The sequence below is a fragment of the Podarcis raffonei genome, chromosome 14 (genome assembly GCF_027172205.1).
Source record: "Podarcis raffonei isolate rPodRaf1 chromosome 14, rPodRaf1.pri, whole genome shotgun sequence".
Lineage (NCBI taxonomy): Eukaryota > Metazoa > Chordata > Lepidosauria > Squamata > Lacertidae > Podarcis > Podarcis raffonei.
The window spans coordinates 8,017,228-8,040,011 of NC_070615.1; the positions used below are offsets into that span (position 1 = coordinate 8,017,228).

At 43.1% G+C, this 22,784-nt stretch overlaps 1 protein-coding gene across 3 annotated transcripts; it reads right to left on the minus strand.

Annotated features, from left to right (window-relative positions):
* Positions 1-846: 846 nt before the first annotated feature.
* ADPGK (ADP dependent glucokinase) lies at positions 847-18,095 on the minus strand. Of its 3 annotated transcripts, none has more exons than XM_053365291.1 (8): positions 17,860-18,095; positions 16,546-16,892; positions 15,470-15,695; positions 13,543-13,605; positions 11,448-11,568; positions 4,223-4,419; positions 3,743-3,841; positions 847-2,323 (listed from the first exon to the last, which is right to left on the minus strand). In XM_053365291.1, exons 2-8 carry the CDS (start codon positions 16,761-16,763, stop codon positions 1,772-1,774), a joined length of 1,476 nt encoding a protein of 491 aa, XP_053221266.1. In that variant the 5' UTR covers positions 16,764-16,892; positions 17,860-18,095; the 3' UTR covers positions 847-1,771. The 3 variants fall into 3 exon arrangements, with proteins under 3 accessions (XP_053221266.1, XP_053221267.1, XP_053221268.1); XM_053365292.1 differs by having other exon boundaries at positions 847-2,320; positions 17,860-18,094; XM_053365293.1 differs by lacking the exons at positions 11,448-11,568; positions 15,470-15,695; positions 16,546-16,892; positions 17,860-18,095 and having other exon boundaries at positions 13,543-13,584.
* Positions 18,096-22,784: the final 4,689 nt, after the last annotated feature.

The window sequence follows — 22,784 nt, forward strand, 5'->3', positions numbered from 1 at the left end:
TCCAGATCACTATCTGCAGCAAAGGAAAACTTTCAGCAAGACTCTGGCACTCGGAGCGTGGGAAGAATTGAAGTCATCCTCCCTGATTCTCACTCAAGAGGCCCCACCACTGCTTTTGGTAGACGAGGCACACAGAACCCATAGTATAGGTTTAAAAAACATTTGAAGTAACATCTAGTTTGACCTGAAGAGACAACAAAATCTGGAATATATTACGTATACAGTGCAAAATTTCTGCTCACCACATTGTAAAAAACTAATGAAAATCTGTGCTAATCAGATGGAGTCCTGCAGATCCTGTTATGTTCCTTAATTGTAAAGGAATTTGGTAAGATTCCAAATCTAGCTACCAGGGCATTAATCATACCCTGACCTGTTTTAATCATATCTACTGGCATTCTGGGAATTTTCAGTTTCATCATTTGTTACTACTGTAGCCCACCCTTACTCTGAGGCTTTGTACAGTTCTTAACATCACAACAACCCCATGAGGTAGGTTAGGCAAAGATAAAGCCTAGTGAGAGCCATGTCTGGGTACAGATTTGCACGTGGATTCTCCCATCCAAACCCAACACTCTGCTAACATAGTACATCACTGCCAGATTTTGTCCTCATCCTAAAGTCAAATTTTGTATCTCAGATTCTATATAGTTCTATTGCTATGTGTAAGTACACAGAAAGGAATATGGATTTTACACACACACAACCTGCTCAATGGAATTTCCTGTGCTATGAGCAACACTTACTATGATCATGTGATCACAGCTCCACAAAACCTTGCAGAATAATACAGTAACCGTGGAATAGTAGAATGTGCCAGGTCCCTAGCCTCCTCTCCACTGAAAATTATGTTTATGCAATTTATTAGGAGTCATTTCAGGTTTTGTACATTACATTTCTTTGGAATTTGACCCAGACTAATTGTCACTTGTTAAGCAGACCAGCAATTGTACTGTAAACTCTCACTCATAGTAATGATCTCTAAGTCACTGCTTAAGAGGCTATTGAGAGGTAAAATAATTGTGTGCATGAGCATTTGGTATGCAACTGTCTTAAAAGTAGATTAACCTGCCAGCAATAAAACAAAACAGAGGATCAAAATTAGCATACACTAGCTGAGGAAGCACATGTGACAAAATGCCACACTCCCAATATTTTGATGTCCACTTCATGAGGTCCGAAAAAGGAGAAAAAAGGTACCATTCAGCATCCTTTCCTTGCCACAGAACAATTTATGATGCTTTCATCTTGCCTACCTCCCATTTGTAGAGCTTACAGAACAAGCTTTTGTACTATTCACTTGGGACAGTGTTCCCTTTGGCATGGTGCAGCCCAAGTGCTATACTTTTTCATTCCACCACTACCAAACAAAACAATGGCTCTTGCCATGTTCGGAATGTGATAAGAGGTAACACAATTATCTTTTACCTTTGCCTTCCCAGAAATATGACAGTGTAAAAGACCAAAATAGCCTTCCTGTGATAGCTAGTCACATCAAACTTCTTTCAGTTCCCAGCTTTTTAAGTTACTGCAAATAAGACTGGCTTACTTAAAGCAGAAGCTGTTTTGGTTTAAGTTGTCATTGTGGGCAAAAGGCAGCCCATATACTTAACAAGTCATACCTCACTATTTAATTGTAGACATCCCTGTAGCAACACGCAGCAGCTGAGCTGTGCCTAACTTTTATTCTTTGGCTTTCTACTAAATGCTAACTTCCAGCCCATGCCTGCATGGTTCAATTTTTGTGTGGAGTGTATCTTAATTCCACAGGTTAATGAGGGTAGATTTCTGAATAAAGAAGTCCTTCAGCAGAAATGGCATCACCAAGGCCAACGGTCCGCAGGGGATCTTTGCACACCAGAACAGGAGTGTAATGGAATGTTACCCCATCCCTGTGCCATTCTGACACAGGCTCGTGGGGATTTAAGGAGACTGTAGAGGCCTCCTCCATCTTAGAAGTGGCAAACTCCAGTGGCGCTTTAAGGAAAACTCTGCTGGCATCAATGGTTTGGGTGGCACAAGCTTGGGTCCCTGCTACTCTTGCACCAGCAGCAACAGCTGCCACCTGGTTGGCCCAATATCCATCCACAGTAACTAGGAGGTGATAGGCCAAAGTGTGAAAGTGGATACGAGTAAGATCTGATGCCTTCCCAGGAGTCCTTCCATGTTCCTTCAAGATCCAGAAGACAATGTCACTGACAACACCCACATCTGGGACACCATTCCAGGAAGCCAGTGAGGCATGTGGTCCAGAGGCTGCTTGAGTGAGGAACAGTAGCTCCTGTTCATTCAAACCAACTGAGTTCACAAGAGGGAAGACCTGCTAACAAACAGAGCAAGTGACAGATTGGCTTCAGAGGAGTCCAATTTTTAGATTAGGCTTTGACAAACATATAGGAATCAGTGCATGCAAAGCTAGCGTAACATAAGAACGTAGGAAGAACCTTGCTGGATCAGACCAAATGCACATCTATCCAGCATCCTGTTCCTACAGTGACCAACCAGATGTCCATGGGAAACCCAAAAGTAGAACTGGTGTGCTACTGTACTCTCCCCATCTGCAATTCCCAACAGCTGGTATTCAGGGGCATACAGCCTCTGGCAGCAGAGGTAGAGCGTAACCTTATCTTCTATGAATTTGTCTAATTCTCTTTTAAAGCCATCCATGTAGGTGGCCATCGCTACCTCTTATACAGCAAATTGCATAAATTAATTATGAGGTGTGAAGATTGTCCTGGCTCTTCCAACATTCAACTTCATTGACTGGGCCAAGTTAATTTATCATGAGAAAAACCTTTTTTATATCCATATTCCACATCATGCATAATTTTATATACCTCTATCACGTCCCCTCTTATTGCCTTTTCTCTTAATAAAAAGCTACAAGTGTAATCTTTCCTCATAGTGGAGTTGCTCCATCACCTTGATCATTTTGGTTGCCTTTCTCTGAAGCTTTTCTAGCTCTACAATGTTTTTGAGGTGAGGCAAACAGAACTTTACACAGAATTCCAAATGTGGCCACACCATAGATTTCTATAACAGCATTATAATACAGGCAGTTTTATCTTCAACTGCTTTGCTAATGATCCCTAACATGGCATTCACCTTTTTCACAGGTGCAACACACTGTTCTGACACCTTCATCAAACTATCCACTACAACTCCAAGATCTCATTCCTGGTCAGTCAGGGCCAGTTCAGATCTCAAGAATGCATATGTGAAATTTATTCATATAATTTTGCTGCAATGGACATCACTTTATACATGCTTATTTTGAAATGCATTTGCCATTTTACCACCCATTCACTCAGCTTGGAGGTGTTTTTTGAAGTTCTCCACAATCCAACAATTTGTTATCAACAACAAACTTTGCTCCCTCTTTTCCACCCCTAGCTCTAGAGCATTTATGCAAAAGTTAAAAAGCATAGGTCCCAATATGGATTCTTGGGATACTCCACTTGTTATACCCTTCCATTGGGAGAACTGTCCATTTATTCTTACTCTCTATTTCTTGTTGATCCACAAAGGACTATGTATTTTGACTGCTAAGCTTAGTAGTAAGGAAGTTTGTCAAAAGCTTTTTGAAAGTCTAAATACACAGTTTCCAATTGACCACCTCTATCAGTCTGCTTGTTGACTCAAATGACTAACAGATTAGTGAGGCAAGACTTTTGGGGGAGGGAACAAGGAGTTTGTTGACTAGAAGTCTGAGGTACAAGTCATACCCTGCCATTTAGGTTACCTGATGAATGATTGCGCTCATAAGTTCTGGGTCAGTCATACTGGCCAGTTCCAGGTGTACAGGTACACCCATGGGAATGTCAGAGATGGAAGCTACAGCCTGCAGAAAACAAAGGAAAAAAGTTAATAGTAGGAAAAAAGGGGGTAGAGAGAGAATGACCTTGATAAAAAGTACAGCATTATATATGCTGCAGATGTTGTCATATTTATAAAGCTGCAATCCCATACAAGTAGTCTAATGGAATTCAACAGTCTAATTGAACCCTGAGTGGACATGTATAGGGATGCCCAGTAAATGAGCTAGTGGACAGAGGCCTACACATATCCTAGAGTGCTACAAAATTTAAATATTTTTTTTTAAAAAAATTAAAAACAAGTCCTTTGTAGGGCAATGACTGCACCTAATGCCCTGCACAGTGACAGAAGAACCAACAGAGTGCACCTTGGAATGCCTTAGTCTGAGGGAACAAGGTGCTCTTACCTCTAGGAGTCTCTTCTGACGCATCTCCTTTGTCTGTCCCTCCATCATATGCAGACCTGAGAGGACCACCAAGTCAGGCTGGAACTCCTCCAGACTGGACACAAATACCTCCAGCATGTTCATGGCCCCATTAGATAGGTCATGAGAGAAGATAAAGCGGTTGGCATTCGGGGCTTTCAGCTGCCCCCACTCTTCACCTAAGGAATACCCCCAAAAGACACACAATTATATGGGATCCATATAGATAGGCCTCTGAATTACAATTTTAATGGCTTCTTTTCTTTAGCAGTGAACTTTGACCTTTCATCAGAGTAGCAAGTAGGGTGGGTTTTATTTCTCCCCATCTGCTTCACAGTGTTATCCTGCGTCCTCCTGCAGGATACAAATATCCACACCACATTACTCAATGCACTATTACAAACTGAAGTAAGATAAAGGTAAAGGTAAAGGGACCCCTGACCATTAAAGCCAGTCATGACCGACTCTGGGGTTGCGGCGCTCATCTCGCTTTAGTGGCCGAGGGAGCTGGCGTATAGCTTCCAGGTCATGTGGCCAGCATGACTAAGCCGCTTCTGGTGAACCAGAGGAGCGCACGGAAATGCTATTTACCTTCCCGAGGGAGCGGTACCTATTTATCTACTTGCACTTTGATGTGCTTTCAAACTGCTAGGTTGGCAGGAGCAGGGACCGAGCAATGGGAGCTCACCCCGTCACGGGGATTCGAACTGCTAACCTTCTGATCGGCAAGTCCTAGGCTCTGCGATTTAACCATAAAAAGAGCCTAATGGATCTGGCCAATGGACTATTTTGTCCAGCATTCTGTTCTCACAGTGGCCAACCACATGCCTTTGAGAAACCCACAAGCAGGATTTGCGTACAGCAGCATTCTCCCCTCTTGTGGTTTCCAGCAACTGGTATTCAGAAGCATTGCTGCCTCCAACTATGGAGGCAGAGCATAGCCATCATGGCTAGTAGCTGTCAATAGCCTAGTTTTCCATGAATTTGTCTAATCCTCTTTTAAAACCATCTAGGTTAGAACATTACTGCCTTGTGTGAGAGCGAGTTCTAGTGTTTAACTATGCAGTGCATGGAGAAGAGCTTTCTTTTATATGTCCTGAATTATCCAACATCCAGCTTCTTTGGATGTCCACAGGTTCTAATGTTATGAGATGGGGGGGAATGCTTTCTCTATCCACTTTCTCCATGCATCATATATAAACTTCTATCATGTCACCTCTCGCTTGCCTTTTCTCTAAACTAATAAATCCCAAACACTGCTACCTTTCTTCATAGGGGAGTTGCTGTATTCCCTTCATGAGACTCCCACTAAGTCTCAATAGTTCAACAATTTGATTCTTAAGTACCTCTACCCTTGCTGAATGAAGCCACATTGTTTGAAGCCTAAGGCATTTCCAAGAGATGCTGCTTAAGAATATGCAAGCAAGCCATGCCCAGCTGAACTGCCATGCATTAGTAATTTAACATGAAAGCAGAGTGCTATCCCTTTAGCCACAGCTCGTGAATTCCTCACAATCTTGAGAGGATTTGAATCCCACAGTCAGCTGCAGCCTTCAGTGGGCATGAGGGAAAATTCTATGCTGAACAACAAAATGTGAGATAAATTAATGTGGATCAATGAACAATATCCTGGGTTTGGGAGCTGGGTTTATCCTAATAATTACATGGCAATATTGGCTACATTTTTCTTTCTTTCAAGAGACCTTTTTAAAGAAGTGAAATCTCTCTCCTTTCTCCCTCTCAGATACAGTAATCCAAACACTGGCAGCTTTGATTCTTCCAAAGCCCAGATTTGCAAATGTGTTTGTGTAGCAGCTGCAACTCTGGACACATATCTCTTTTGATTCTCTTGCAGTGAATGTTTTTAGCCAAGAGGGAAGAAATGTGATCATCTGGTTGTTGCCATAATTTCAGGGGCTGCCTACTAAGACAGTTGTCTATACTGGAGCAAACCCACAATCTACAGGCATTTCAGACCAGTGCAGTGCTAGAATTTTGGGGAAAGAGGGGACGCCCCTTACTGAATTCCACAAATTACAGCAAAATCATACCCCAACCATAGCTTTATAAAATCAGTCGCTAAGACGACCACACCTTCTGCTCATCTCTGTAATTCTCTCTGCTCCAAGTGCCAAACCTATGAGAGCTCTGCTCATACTTAAATTGCATAAATGTGCACTACTAACAGGATTGGGACCATATACAGGGGAAAGTGCTCTTGTGTTCGGGTTCTGCTTGTGGGTTTTGTTGTAAACAAAATCTGGTCTTGTTCCTTTACGGGGTACACAAGAGCCCTTATAGAGTCCTTTGTAGGTTCTCCATCGGTAGGAGAAAATAATATAGGCCAACCAGAGAATATTGAGAAGCAAAGCAGCTAGTAAGCCTGATCTTTATTAACGCTGTTGCAACAGGGTGCTCCCTTCACACACAGGAGAGCAGAGAAGGACCCAGAACAAAGGTGTGCCTGCCCTTATATAGACATTTTAAATTGCCTGCCCTGGAGTCCAAGACCCAGAAACATCATACATACATCAGAGAAGGGGTGTAGCCCAAGACCACCCCCCAGATACATCATACCTGCATTATAGAAAAGGTGGTCTACAACAGAAATTTGAATTTTGTTGTTTTTCCTGTCTGCCAGGTTATCTGATAATGCATTATCTGATTGCCTTTCCTGGTAGTCTGGGCCATTCCTTTGAGATGGTAATTACTTATTTCCTGAGACAATGGGAAGGTTTCTTTCACCTCCTCCCTCCTTGCAGAGAAACATTTGGTCAGTTTGGGAGTCAAAATGGTTTCAGGACTGTCTTCCTGTGCTGCTCCAGACATGTGGTTTATATATTTATGTACGTTTGCTTGGTACATTTATTATAAATCTAAAACCTTAAAATTCTTATAACAGTTTCCACAGGCATCTGTTTGGCCATTGTTGAGAACAGGATGCTGGAGTGAATGGGCCACCGGCCTGGTCCAGCAGGCTCCTCTTAACATTTTTAGCAGTTAGGAATTCAACACAGAGTCAGTTTATTTTTTAATATGTGGGAACCAGTCATGCTCCTATTCTCTGTGTATCAAGCAAAATTGGGAGCACAAGAATGCTTTTAGAATTATCTTTTAGAAAGAAAAGCATGATAGAAATGATGACTTGAAATAAAATGTGCACTGGAGACACAATCATGCCCAGCATTTCATTCTCACAAAGCATATATTCAATTTGCTCTGAGAAGAAGCCAGTTATCACTCATCCACAATGCCATAGGAAGAAACTAAGAAATGTTCTCGATTACCACCAACCAAGCCAGGAATTTATAAGAAGATCAAGTGAATTCTGGGTTATAGGTTTCATTCCAACTCCACTTAAAGAAAGATCATTTAGATTTTTCACTTTGAAACATGCAGGCACACTAAAAACTAAGAGTATAGCAATGCTGTAGAGAATAGAGGAAGAAGAGCATTTTGGGGGCTCTAGTTCAAATGGAAAAGAGCAGCTTGCTACAGCTTCTGCTGCTTCTTCACCCAGCAACCTAGGAAGCTGCATAAATCCAGCAGGAGTACCAGACTCCAAAACTGGCAGCTCTAATTTAGATTATGCTTGACTGCTAAGAAATTTACTTGAGATGTAAATATTAAAGTCAAAAATAAACTAGGGTTATAATCAGTACCATTGTGGCATCTAAGCAACTTTTTTAAAAAAAACCTCGTTTACAAAAATCTGAAATCATTGAACTCTGCCAAACAAATGCATCTTCCCCAGTAAGTTAACCTAAACACCTCAAAGAACAGGATTTCCTCACTCTCTAACCCTGACAGCGTCTAGGAAGAATCAGCACACTCAATGAACTGTTCCCAAGATAATAAGGTACTCAGAAGGGAAGTACCACGTGGAACTACACCACTTAAAAAAAGAGTCACTTCTAAGAAGCTAAGGCTCCACCCAGAACACTTGCAACAGAAACACTTGCAGCAGTAACACATAAATTTTAGGTTACTCCTCCACCCACTTACAAAGTTTAGAAAGAGCAAAATGACAGCAGACCTATTCACAACACTCACTATAGGAAATAAAGATCCTGATTGCATCAGATTGCTTGGTGCTGTATTACAATGGGTGTGGTGCATTGGTGTCACTGCCAGTTTTTTCTTCCTTCAGTAGACTTTTTCAGATCTCTAGAAATTCACATTTCAAGTCAGATACAATTCAAGTTTAAATGGTCCCATATGGTCCCCTTAATAAGCATGGATCCTTTCCAAAATGCTTCTTCTGCGTAAACAGCAAGTCAACAGCCATTCAGAAGCATGTGTCATATTCACAATTGTATTCTGCCATTTTTAGATATATGTTGTTCGCTAGTGTGCCAGTACCCACATTTATGTGAATATGTGGTGTTGTTGGCATTTTTATGCAGCCCTTCAGCCAAAAAAGTCTCTAAGGAAGGCTTACAAATACTAAATGAGCAGAAAATCCACAGCCTCAGGCTCATAATTTGAGACAACACAAATGGAAAAGAAACTATTAATGAGACTGATCCAAAGTGGTGCAACCCAACTTCCTGGGAAGAAGGCAAAACCTCCTGCAAAGAAGGCTGGACCAAAATGGGGATATTTTGTGTACCCACATTTAGGAAAAACACATCATACTGCTTCATCCTGAATTTGAAGGGGCTTATTGCACAGAGTTTGATCCTGGATCTGAGTGACATTTTATAACAAGTAAACATGGGTGGAGTGTTCCTGGGACACCATGAGTTAGTTAAATGTCACAGGGGCTTTTCCATTTACTCAGTCTACTATTTGCAGAAAAGATATGGTGTTTGTAATTTCTCAGGAAATTGAAAAAGAAATACTATTGATCTAATTAATCCAATGTATTAGAAACAAGCTCTCATTCTTGCAGCGTGGTTGTTTTTTGATATGGCATTGGACTCTGGGACTATGTGGGGCAGGGTGTAACCTCCTGCCTGACACCAGCATGTGCTAGGATCATTACTCCCATACAGTAGGGAACTGCCTATCTATCACATGGATACCCTCACTGCTCAAAACAAAGCCAAACCTCTCCCCCGCCCCCGCACTCCAGAGCATGGCAGTTGAACCAAATTACTCAGTAGTCATGGACTTTCTGTACCAGAGTTCAAAGTGTGACTCACTCTATCAAGAACTCCCTTCGCTCATGCACCTACTTCACAATGCAATCTCCCATGTCCAATTTTAATTTAAGCTGCTAAAAGCTTAAAACTGACAGCAGAGACCCTGGATCAATTTCAGATGAATCAAACCAAACCTTTGAATAACTGAACCACATTCTATATTGGGCTACAACTAACAAGCGGAAGTATTTTGTGAAGAACAAGGGATTCTTCATCATGGAACCAAAGTACCTCAATGCTGCACTTGCAGTGTCTTCAAAAAATGTAATCAGGGCTTCTATATTAGATACTCTCACTTCCTAAGAACACCACAACTGGGAGTAGACAAATTATATTTCTAGTTTCCATAGCAGGTTTGGTTGTCACATTTTTCTAAGCACATTTAAAGAGAGAAGGAGGATTCACATTTCCTAGATGATGTTACGAAGCTAATTACGATTTTGATATGGAAAGCAGCTCACAGCAAACACACAACACTTGATAACAGCTTTCCAAGCAATTCTTCAACATAGAAAAATGTAAAGCTATAACTTTACATACACTGCATGAAGACCATTAAGCAATTGCCTTCTTTAATTTAGCACCAATTTTCAAACTAATGCTGATCATATAATATAGCAGTATCTTTCAGTGCTCAATGTACATACATAAACACCTGTAATCTCTATGGTCACAATATAAAAGGTAGGCCACTATTATAAAACTCAAATTACAAATGGGAAAATGAGGCCGAGAGATCCTGGTTACCCAGTGGGTTCACAGCTGAAAACTGAAGCAGACTTACCAGCTGATAGCTAGCTCACTTAAGCACTGTGCTACACCAACAACACAACACATTAATGCTGATATATATACAAATACAGTGGTACCTTGGGTTACGAACAGCCTAGCCAACAAACTTTTTGGATTACGACCACTTCAAACCCGGAAATGAGTGTTCCGGGTTGTGGGGGGCTTTTTTGTTTTTGTTTTGTATACGAACGTACTCCGTTCGGAGGTGCACTTCTATTTTGAGTGACACACTTCCGTTGTCCGGCAGAGAAGGGGATTGTCACAGCGTTTCCCGCAGTGAGGGAGGGAAGCTGCGTGCCCGCAAACCAGCTGGCTCTTGTCTGGGAAAACCACGCCGCCTTTCCATGCACCTCCGTCTCCCAAGTGGCTCAGCAGCAAGAAAATGTTCCCTCTGTCCAGCCTGGCTGTGGAAGTAAGGCGCTCTGCTCACAGAACGGTGGCGGTTGCTCCCCAGGAACTATGTGGAGGCGTGCGTACAGCTGCCTTGGGTGCCTGCCCCTGTAAGTCGGAGGAGGCAATTCTAGCTGGCTGCCGTTCTGCGCACCTGGGAGTAAGTGCCATGCAACTTAATGGCACTTTCTTCCGAGTAAACATGGCCGGGGAAGGGAGGCGGGCAGGTTGGATGGAGCTCGCACGCTGCCTTTGTCTGGCCTTGAGAAACACTCTCCTCCCGCAGCAGCAGGGGTGGGTGGGTGGGTTTGCACGCCCACAAAGCAGCTGGCTCTAGTCTGGGGAAACCACGCAACAGAGCGCCTTCCTCCCGCAGCCCGGCCAGGCAAAGGGAACCCCCCCCCCCATGCTGCTGTGGGAGGCGCGCGCTCTAGGGAGCATTTCCCACAGCAGCGGGGGGAGGGGGGTCAGGATCTGTGTGGATCCCAGTTCTGCTGCTGATTGATTGTGGAAATGGATAAAAGCCCCCCCATCCAAACAATGACTATAATCAGTGCAGGTAAGAATTTTTTTTAATTTTCATTTTTATCATCTGCAATACTGTCTTATTTATTTTATAGTACAGTACATGGATTGTTGCTTTCATTTTATGATCAATGGCCTTGTTAGATAGTAAAATTCATGTAAAATTGCTATTTTAGGGGTTGCTTTTCATCGCCTGGAACGGATTCATCGATTTTCCATTACTTTCTATGGGAAAGCACACCTTCGTTTAAGTATGCTTTGGTTTAAGAACGCAATTCTGGAATGGATTAAGTTCGTAAACCAAGGTACCACTGTACAGCTTTGGGCCTTTTGCATCTTTCAATAAAGCATACCTGCTCGATACTCCAAAATGAGGTGAAATTCATCAAATTCTTGCATTGATTCTGGAGGGACGATTACATTTTCATCAAGCAGCTCATGCAGCTTAGGACCAATTGGGCCACACAGCAGAACCTACAAATCAACCAATTGATACCAGTTAACTGTTATCGTCTCTGTTTAGTGCAATCTTCAGTGAGATGGCTCTCACTCTAATAGAGACACTATAAACTGGATTCCAATGCATTCTCTTTTCTGTCCTGTTCCAAATAGATGAACTATGTGTGTAGACAGGTCATACAGTTCTATTGTCAGAATGTTTCAAAATAAAATAACCATGTGTAACAAGCTCTCAGATTCCAAAGCCCATTCTGAAGAAACAGTTGAGCATCAAGTGGGGTGGGGGTGGGGAAAAGTCACTTAACAACCAATACACCAATAAGCACCCTAATATGACATTTCCACACTAGAAGACAAATTAAAAACTTGATATGGATCACGTCCACAGTTGAGATGTTAAGTCAACTTTCCTATGAAAATGGACGTGTCTTTTGCTTCTCTGTGTTAAACCACAGAGCCTAGGACTTGCCGATCAGAAGGTCGGCGGTTCGAATCCCTGCGATGGGGTGAGCTCCCGTTGCTCAGTCCCTGCTCCTGCCAACCTAGCAGTTCGAAAGCACGTCAAAGTGCAAGTAGATAAATAGGTACCGCTCTGGCGGGAAGGTAAACGGCGTTTCCGTGCGCTGCTCTGGTTCACCAGAAGCGCCTTAGTCATGCTGGCCACATGACCCGGAAGCTGTACGCCAGCTACCTCGTCCAATAAAGCGAGATGAGCGCCGCAACCCCAGAGTTGGCCACGACTGGAACTAATGGTCAGGGGTCCCTTTACCCTTTACCTATATCCAAATTAGCTTAAAAGACATTTAGTACTACATCTTTATCACCAACAATAAGAGTTCTGTGTTGTCTGGAAATGGAAGCACTAAGAACGCAACTTTTCTCCTATCCATGGGACTAATGAGCATGCAAGTTTGAACACTGACTTCTTCTCTGACAATGAGTTTTTCCTATTAAAAAAAATAAATGAAGCCATGCAGAGCTTCTTGTACTAGGAATATGTAGGACACGGGCAGGAGGGAGAAGACACACAAACAATTTTGCATATCAAAATCTCATAGCACAAGTCACTACTACTGCTGCAAGGTTGGCAGATGTTGGTCATCCCTGGCCATTGGCCACACTGGCCAGGGTTTAACATCTGGAGGGCCACCCCTGTTCTAAAAGACCATGTATACTGATGTCATAATATGAATAGCTACTATTACATATAACGGCTGAAATAAGCAGACAGCTCCCAATAACTTGGTCCACTAAGTTACATATACAAATGTATATGGACACTTGGAAAGAGTGACATTCCACTATGGATTGATTCCTTTTGACATTCCAAGTACATCTCTATGAACAATACTAGAGGTAAGAAAGAAGTAATAACCCCTTCTTCCAAAGAGTTAAGTGAAATATTGTTTAGAACTTTCCTCCAAGTTCTTTTAATTTCCTGGTATGTCTAATCACATTTGTTCACTCAGCAGCTCCACACATTCTGCTACCAAGCTGCAATTGCTGTTTTCTCAGCCATATACTGCTTCTCGTAGTCAGAGGCCTGGTTTTATTTTTTATTGGAGTAACATACTTCACACATGTGTGCCTCTCAGCTAGAGATGCCAGGAAGCAATGGTAGTTACACTTTAGTAAAGTAACTTGCACAACTGCCTTTGCTTGTGCTGTTTTTACTTATTTCATACATTATTACCCAGTACTTTGCCCATGTGCTACTCATTGCCTTGCAAAAGCATAATCAAAAACTCAGGCATGGCACCGGAGTGCCTCAAGCAATAGCTACAAGCATGTGCATCACTAGAAGTTTGTGTCATCAAAAGGAAAATGAACTTTTCCACTGAAAAATTCTTCTGCATCATGCCTGCATATTTACTGGATAAAATGGGGACAATGATTAGATGTTACATTCAGGATTTTAAACAGGAAAACCAATGAGAGGAGGTATACAGTTATAGGCAATCAGCGAGGGTTGGCATTTGATATTCTTACCTTTAGGTCTGGATTTGTTGCAATTTTCTGGCCAATGAGAGCAGCATTGCCTCCCACATACAACTGTTAAGACACAAATTTGTGCACACATTTAACCTGCAATTTCTACATATCTTTACATGATCACAGTCCTTTGCAGAGTTTAATATGTGTACTATCAAGAATATAACCATAGTTATCAGTGGAATAAACACATTCACTTATCTAACTACTAGTATGCCAAAGCTGCAGCAAGGCTGCTCTACTCACTTTAGCCACTGACTGCTTGGCTCTCACAAACAAGTAAGACCCCTATATCTTTTTCGCATGTACTGCTAGTAAGTCAGGTTTCCCCCATCTTATATTTGTACACCTGGTTCTTCCTATTTACGTGCATGACCTTACATTTGTCCCTACTGAAATTCATTTTGTTAGCTTGGGCCCAGGTCTCCAATCTGCTAAAGTCATTTTGAATACTGTTCTGTGTTTTGTGGCATTAGCTACCCCTCCCAGTTTGGTGCCTTCTGCAAATTTGATGAACATCCCCTCAATTCCTTCATCCAAGTAGTTTATAAAGACATTGAACAAAAGCAGGGACGGAACCCTGTGGCACCCCACTTATCACTTTTGTTCCAGGATGACGAGGAACCATTAATGAGTACCCTTTGGGTCGGTCAGTCAACCAGCTACAAATCCACCTAACAGCTATCTTGGTCAACCCACATTTTACCAGCTTCCTCAGAAGAATATCATGGAGGACTTCGTCAAAAGCCTACTGCCAGTCTCAGCAGTAAAAACAAGTTATTCTAGAAACTCTAACTTTAGAAACAGGTTTTCCCAGAAGCAGTGGCTTTAAGTTGTCTTGAAAGACTAGTTTCAACCCTTCCAACCTTTGGAAAAGTTTCATGTTTCTTAAGCTTTTTTGCATGTTGCTGCCTGCAATTTTAAATAATTAACATATATTTTGCAAGGCCAATCTTGTCAGACAGAATTTCATCTCTACTATACTGGGCAGTATTCTTAATAGTGTTATTAAGATACAATAGTGCATACAAGTGACATTTTGAGAAGGGCTCATCACTAAGTGTACACAAAAGATGAAAAAACTGCAGGGCTCTTGATATATAGTAGTTTGTGTAGCATAAGCTTTGTAAAGCTTATTAGATTGCACTTTATATATCTGATGAAGCAAAGTTAACTCATAACAAATAAAATGCTTTGGGTCCAAACAAGACACTATTTTCCCCATTCCACTCCATCCCTGCCAAACTACAGGAAAAAAGAACGATACAATTATAGGGAAAATGGTTATTTGAGCACACTATCCTTTAAAGGAAGGCTAAATTCTGATGGTTTAAATATTCCAAAATAAGAATAACAACTATCGCTTAATGATTCACTTTTCCCTGCAGTGAGGGGGGAGCAGTAAGCAAGGAAGCATGAGGCTGATTGCCAAGCTCTTTATGGAGACAATGTGCCTAAGAGACAGTTTGTGTCTTTTTGCTACTGCAGATTTACAGAGCTATTCTTTTGAAAAATGTGTACCATCAGCTGAAGGCCATACTTCCCCCCAAAATATCCACATAGTGGCTACTTAGCAGTTCTATGGCATGTTGCTAACTCCCAGTTTGGGGGCCTAGATAACAGTTCAAGCAAAATTAAAATAGACAGTGCTGCATATGTAAATTGGGGCTGTGTGCCTGCATGTGTACTGCAAAGTGTTGGGTGGCTACACCCACCAACTGAAAGCCCAGGAAGGTTGCCAGGGATGGATGTGGCCCTGAAGCCAGAAAATGTTAAGTCGCTTCTGCTCTAGAGAGCAGAAAGAATAGCAAACAAAGGGAAAGCTAAACAATTTACCACAGAAGCTATAAAGAGGTATTGGATATATGCAGTGTATTATGTGTCACAGAGGGATAAAGAGTTTGCTCCAAGCTAGAGAATGTACCTGTGCCCCAGGATATGCTGAAGCAGTCTCTGCAATGTGGCGGAAGGACTCTACATCACTGAAGAAGCGTTCTGCAGCAGCTCCCTTCCCCATGAAGTGGCTGAAGGCTTCCTTCAAATCTTTTGTGGAATGCAAGATTGAGTGGTCTTGCCCAACACCAGAATCTAGACCAAGGGCTTGCAGCAACTTCACACCAGAAAGGACGACATCTACACAGGCATTGACCCTACCAATAACAGGAGATGAAAAGCTATAATCTAGGCTAATTTTTAAGGAACATATCTACAAGGATATATGCATTCAAGCTTATTTTGCAATTTATTGACATAAGTATTCTGTAGAGTTTAACAAACAACACTGAAAAATCATATTGCTACTATTTACTTACAATGGAAATATATGCATGTCTATTCAGAAGTAAGTCCTACTGAGTTCATGAGAGTATGAAATTGCAGCTGAAAGTTAGATTTTTCATAAATTCTGTATTTGAGAAATGGATCTCTGAGTGTTTAAGCTTTCTGTTTGCCGGGCAAGGCCCCCACAGTGTACTGGCTAAGAAAGTTTAGGGGTACTCACATGAGATCTCAGGGGAACTTGGATGGACTTGCGAAAGCATCCCAGAACTGGTGCACCAAGAGAGCCTTGCCTCCAAGCAAGTCAAAGAGCTTAAAGGCTCTTTTCATACTGGGAAAACCCAGTGCAAAAATAACTTCCTTGCTTGCATTTAACTTGCACAAGCTTTCCCACCACTATCTGACCTTCCCTTGCAATGCACAACCACAAATAAGTGTGTTCTAATGCATGCTCTTAGTTTACACTTAGTTTATACAAAGTAACATCAAGGCTCAGTAGGACTGGCTAGTGTCCTACATTGAAGTGTGCACCCTAATATGTGCCCTAGAATATTTGCCTGGCAAGCATGCAGGGGATCCTCAGTAGTCAAAAATACATGGCAACAGGTTCCTCCACAGCAGAAAATATAAGGACCACTGCTCTACAGCAGGAACGTTTTATTAGCTAGTGTTCCAAAGAACACTCAGGGAGATCTATACACAATAATTTAAGACATCACTCACCCAACAGCAACTCTGTTCCACTGTTTGCCCGGCTGGGTGATAAGCACTTCCCAGGCAGCTGCCATGCTGCTCTCTGGGGACGTAAGATCCCCCTGCAGCTGATATAGGAAGGAGCTTGAGAGATACTTCAGCACTGAATCTGGCAGATCAGAGTCCAGTAGGAAGACGTAGCCTGTAGCCAGAGCCAACAAGGCCACACAAACCGACTTGTTCCACATGCTGATGTCTTGAAGTGAAAGCTCAAGGTGAAGAGTGTGAATGAAGTTTATATGGCAGCTCTCGTAAGTCCGGCCTGAAAATTGTTTTTCTCCACAACAGCCACCTTCATGTTTATAATTGTTCACAACCTATAAATAAATATTTAAACATGAGCATTAGACTTTGTATAGCAAACCCCACCTCATGATCACATCCTTCTAGTTCGCTAGGTTCTTATTTTTCCTTTTCCCTTCTCCTTCCTCCCCCTGCCTCTAGGTTTATTATACATCTCTGTTATATTTATTAATTTCATTATACTGTACAATAAGGTATGGGGTGGGGGTGCAGAGAAGACCTACTGAGTTAGTTGTGGGGGAAATTGCACCCAGAGAGAGGAGGGGGTACTGAGAGAGATAAAGTGTTGGGCACATGTGTGTGTGTGTGTGTGTGTATATACACACACACATGCGTGTAACCAGAGTCGGATTTAGGGCTGTGTAAACGCCCCCCCCACAGGGTGTACAACCAAAGGGATGCAAAATAACACCACCACATCTCTATTTATACGGGTACCTACTCAATTATTGTGAAAATAATATATATATTTTTGGGGGGTGCCCGCCAAACTTTGTTCTGGCTCAGGGCGCCCCATTACCAAAGTCCGCCCCTGTTGATATATAAAAGATATAGATACCTACTCTTCCCCCCCACCCCTTTTCCTCTTTGGCCTCGATTAGGAGGAAACGAAAGCAAAGAACGGGAACAGGAGGAGGAGAAGCCGGGGTCGGGGGGAGGGGTCGGGGCGTCAGACCCACCGTCCCTCCCGGCGTCGCTGGACTGCAGCTCCGCCCCCAGCCCCCGACCCTGGGGCAACTCCGGCGGGAGCCACCGGCGAGGGAGGCGGCGAGCGGGACGGGGGGAGGCGAAGGAGGGACTTGCAGGCGGCCTACCCTGCAAAACGAGCTTTCCTCCCTCCCTTTCGGCGCGCTTAGGGGACAGTCACCCCCCCAACACGACCCAAGGGGGAGAAAGAAGCCCCCCAAGTCCCTCCCTCCCTTTCCCTGAGGGAAACCCCTCGCTGGCTTCCGGCGGAGAGAAAAGCGCGGGCTGGTTTACCTCACAGCTGAGGGGACAGCAGGGGCCCGGCGCCTTCCCGCCCCTCCCCGGAGCCCAGGCCGCGGGCTGCTCCCCTCAGGAAACGCGGCTCTTCCCGTCCCTGAGGAGAACCGCCGGCCGGCCGCGGGCTCTGGAGCGCCTTTCCGCCGCCCGAGGCTCTCGAAAGGCCGCCTCAGAAGCCGGCAGCTCCCTTACGCCATCTCCGTATCCCGCTGGCCGCGTTACTCAACCCGTTCGGCAGGACAGGGGGGCCCTGCCGCCTCTTTGCGGAGTTTGCGCAGCTTGCGCGGCTCTGCCTAACTTCTCGCGCGGCGGCCTTTGCAGAATCGTCGGGCGCCGCAACTCGGAAGCCGGCAGGCCAAGCTTAGCTGCCAATCAAAAGGGAACGTAACCAATCGTCGGGAGAAAGAGGTGGGTGACTAGAGATGGAAAGGAGGAAGAAAGGGTAGAGGAATGTACCATGAGGCGTTGCGAGGCGGGGGGTGTACGCATACATGTTCTCCTTAGTTGCTTGGACCAGTTTGGTGATGGTGGTACTGATGCCCTTTATAGAATGGTAGAATTGTAGAGTTAGTCAAAAAAAACACGAAGATCATGGCCACTGGTCCCATCACCTCCTGGCAAATAGAAGGGGAAGAAATGGAGGCAGTGAGAGATTTTACTTTCTTGGGCTCCATGATCACTGCAGATGTTGACAGCAGCCACGAAATTAAAAGACGCCTGCTTCTTGGGAGAAAAGCAATGACAAACCTGGACAGCATCTTAAAAAGCAGAGACATCACCTTGCCAACAAAGGTCCATATAGTTAAAGCCATGGTATTCCCAGTAGTGATGTATGGAAGTGAGAGCTGGACCATAAAGAAGGCTGATCGCCGAAGAATTGATGCTTTTGAATTCTGGTGCTGGAGGAGACTCTTGAGAGTCCCATGGACTGCAAGAAGAACAAACCTATCCATTCTGAAGGAAATCAGCCCTGAGTGCTCACTGGAAGGACAGATCCTGAAGCTGAGGCTCCAATACTTTGGCCACCTCATGAGAAGAAAAGACTCCCAGGGAAAGACCCTGATGTTGGGAAAGATGGAGGGCACAAGGAGAAGGGGACGACAGAGGACGAGATGGTGGGACAGTGTTCTCGAAGCTACCAGCATGAGTTTGACCAAACTGCGTGAGGCAGTGGAAGACAAGAGTGCCTGGTGTGCTCTGGTCCATGGGGTCACCAAGAGTCGGACACGACTAAACAATAACAGAGTTAGAAGGGACCCTTGGGGGTCATCTAGTCCAACCCCCTACAATGCAGAAATCTCAGCTAGGCCATACATGGCAGGTGGCCATCCAGCCTCTGCTTAAAAGCCTCCAAGGAAGGAGAGCTCTTGACTCAGGATGGGTAGGAGGCGAAAGGGAGAGAATAGAAGAGGCAGAAAAGGGGAAGGACCATAACAGAGTGGCAGAGCACCCACTGCTCTGTATGCAGAAGGATCCCAGGTTCAATCCCCAAGTTTGAAATTCTAGAGAGCTGCTGCCAGCCTGGGTTGACAGCAATTATGGTGGAGGACACACGTAGCATGACAAAAGCAGAATTTTTAAAAAATCCCAGGTTCAGTTGCTGGCATTGCTTGTTATGTATTATGTATTGCATTAAAATAATTGCCTTATTTTCTTGTTTCATTTAATGGATGCTATGTACATCATGTTGCGCATTATGTTATTATGTTGTAAACCCGGATAGCTCAGTTGGCTAGAGTGTGGTGCTGATAATGCCAAGGTTGAAGGTTGGATCCCTGTAGGTGATCCAGCTGCATATTCCTACATTGCAGCGGGTTGGACTAGATGATCTTCCAGCTCTACAATTCTATTAAACCATCCTGTTGGGGGGTATGGGGAGCCTAGCAGTTTTCAAGGTTCTTTGTCACTGTTTGATTTAGAGGCCCAGTTGCCCTTGGATTAGCATAACTGTAGTCACAATGGTTATAGAAACACACCTTGTACATGTTCGAGAACTTTTCCTCCTCCACCCCTCTTACATTATTATCTGAAATTAATGGCAGAGCACGTCTGTCTGTGTTTCATTCCACTCAGTGATGGTGATGGATGGATTTCTGGGAGACAAATATCATAGGAACATAAAAAGCTGCCTTATACGAAGGCAGGCCAGTCAGTACTGCCTGCGTTGGCTGGCCACATTTCCAGCTCAGTACAGTGGTACCTCGGGTTAAGTACTTAATTCATTCCGGAGGGCCGTTCTTAACCTGAAACTGTTCTTAACCTGAGGCACCATGGGACCTCGTGCTGCCGCTGTGCCGCAGCCACGCAATTTCTGTTCTCATCCTGAAGCAAAGTTCTTAACCCAAGGTACTATTTCTGGGTTAGCGGAGTCTGTAACCTGAAGCGTATATAACCCGAGGTACCACTGTATTGTCTACACCAGGGCTCGGACTCGGACGTGGAGATGCTGAGAACCTGGGACCTTCTGCAAAAAAAGCAGATGCCAGATCCTTCACTGTCAGGCGAATCTGGAAAAGGGTGAGATTTAATGAAAGCCAAACACCTAAGAATGGAAGTGGTATGCTAATAGAGTTCCTTTTTTTCCTTAGTTTTCTTTGATTAGGGGCTTGTAATTTAAACCCTAAAGTCTGCTGAATCTCCCCAACCAAAGATGTCATTTCCTAAGCCTGAGTCACTGCAGGCATCCCACTGGGTGGTTACTTCAGCTTACATGGCTGAGGCAATTACAAAAATAACAAAGGGGTCCCTCTCTAGTTTTATGGCATTAAATAAAACTAAACAAAAAACAACCCACAGAAACATGCTTCTAACAAAGTTCACAGTGAAGGGAAAGGAATATCAACAAACCACATTCTGTTTATCATTCCAGAAATGTTGAAACCCTGTGCATTCCTCTTCCAACTTATTTACAGAACACAATTCCTGACTTGACCCTAATAGACCGAGGATTCAGCTAGACTGGTAAAGAAAAAGCGATTTACAGTGGTACCTCAGGTTAAGTACTTAATTCGTTCCAGAGGTCCGTTCTTAACCTGAAACTGTTCTTAACCTGAGGTACCACTTTAGCTAATGGGGCCTCCTGCTGCTGTCGCACCGCTGGAGCATGATTTCTGTTCTCATCCTGAAGCAAAGTTATTAACCTGAAGCACTATTTCTGGGTTAGTAGAGTCTGTAACCTGAAGCGTATGTAACCCGACATATCACTGTATATGCTTTGTGTATGTGCCACCAGGTGGCGATGTGGAGTCCCATTTTTCTCTACCTGTTTTCCCTGTTTAAATTTACAACGCTTTAAACTGAAACACTTCTTTGATGTGTCTAGCTCCAGCCCAAGTCAGTTTACATTGCCTGCAGATTTACATAACCATTCCTTCAGTTTTAGAACCTGCTATACTTCTGCTTGCCAGAATCATGTAAAACAGCAATGCCTCTTTATCCTTGGGAACTCACCTTTTAGCCAAAGTCAACAAAACCCTTTTAATAAAATAATAATCGATGCTATGTCTCTCTTCCAAGATCTTATGGAGTGCACATAAAATCAGACTCCAAAGCATGTTGGCCTCTCCTTGCATCCACCAATAATGAAGGGAAACCTCCTTTTCCTCCATCGCTTTTCCAGTGCTGGTCTGATTCTGTTTTATCTAAGATAATTTGCCAGTTTTATAATCCTCCAATTCTTCTTGCAGCTGCAACTCTATTCACCCTTACCTGGGAGAAAGTCCTAATAAACTCTCTCTGAAATTACTTCTGAGTACCCACAAATATTTTCTCTTTCTTTCTGACTTCCTTTTTCTCCCTCTCTTTCTGATATCTACTAATCTCCCTACTAAGCCTTCACCCATCAGTCTGCCATGAGATGGACAGATAGCTCCTGTCAAATTTCTGAACTTTTTTAAAAAAAAAATCTGCAGAGGGCTTTTGATTTTTTTTTTAAAATTATGTTTATTAAAATTTTCAAAAAAGAATACAAAGGAAAACAGAAAAGAGAAAAAGAAAAAAGAAAAGAAAAAGAAAAACAGCAATTTAAAAAGTTTACCATAATTATATTCCATACCCAATTTCCTTGACTTCCCCACACCTACCCTTCTTGTATTCCAATTCCAATTTTTAGCTCAGCAATTTTTATATCCCCCCCACTTTACCTTATTTCCTCTAATTCAATTATCTTAAACAAATTTTAACTTCTAAACCTCTATCTTTATATTTCAAAACTTATTCTTAACATACTTTACCTAAATTCCTCCATCAATTTAATTAACCTATTTAAACTTAAAAATCCCAATCTTTATACACGAAACACTTATTTTTGATAATCTTTTGCTAAGGTCGGCCCCAAATCTCTCCCCAAATTCCCCATTTTTATGTTAGTGGCAAAAGCCAACTTAATTAAAACAGAATCATATTTTTACACCCTTTAAATTCCCGAAGCCCTCCCACCCCCTTTCCGGGTTTCGATCCCCAACCAAAGTCCATCAGTCCATCCAAAATCAGCCTGGCGATCTCACATCCGAGGCACTTAACCCTCTCTCAATTTCTCTCTGCCGGTTTTCTTGATAGTCCTTTATTTTAAATTCCGAATCTCGAAGAGGCTCTGTTCCAGTAAAATCCATATTTCTTCCAGCCAGACCTCCATATTTAACAATGGAGCCAAAATCTTGTTTCTTGCTTCTCATAAGTTCAAATGTCCCAAAGACTCCAGACTCTGTACTGTCCATATTTATATTCCATATATCTTCAGATCCCCATAAGAGGAGATCTCTCCAGATTCCATTCTTCACTTCCAGCCAAACTTTCATTGTCATGTTCTTATTTTCAATTGTTTCCAACTTAACAGGCCTCTGGCTCTCTTTAGCCATCTGCAACATCCCAGCGCCTCCTTCTTTCTCATATTCTTTAAATGGCATCTCAAATGACTCAGACTC

Bases quoted from the DNA above. Each gene is read 5' to 3' on its own strand.
- ADPGK (XM_053365291.1), bottom strand. From the start codon at position 16,763: ATGTGGAACAAGTCGGTTTGTGTGGCCTTGTTGGCTCTGGCTACAGGC. The intron at 13,606-15,469 runs GTACATTCTCTA...GTGTCTTAACAG, and splicing joins CAGCATATCCTGGGGCACAG to TTGTATGTGGGAGGCAATGC. The intron at 3,842-4,222 runs GTAAGAGCACCT...TGTTTTCTGCAG, and splicing joins GTCAGAAGAGACTCCTAGAG to GCTGTAGCTTCCATCTCTGA.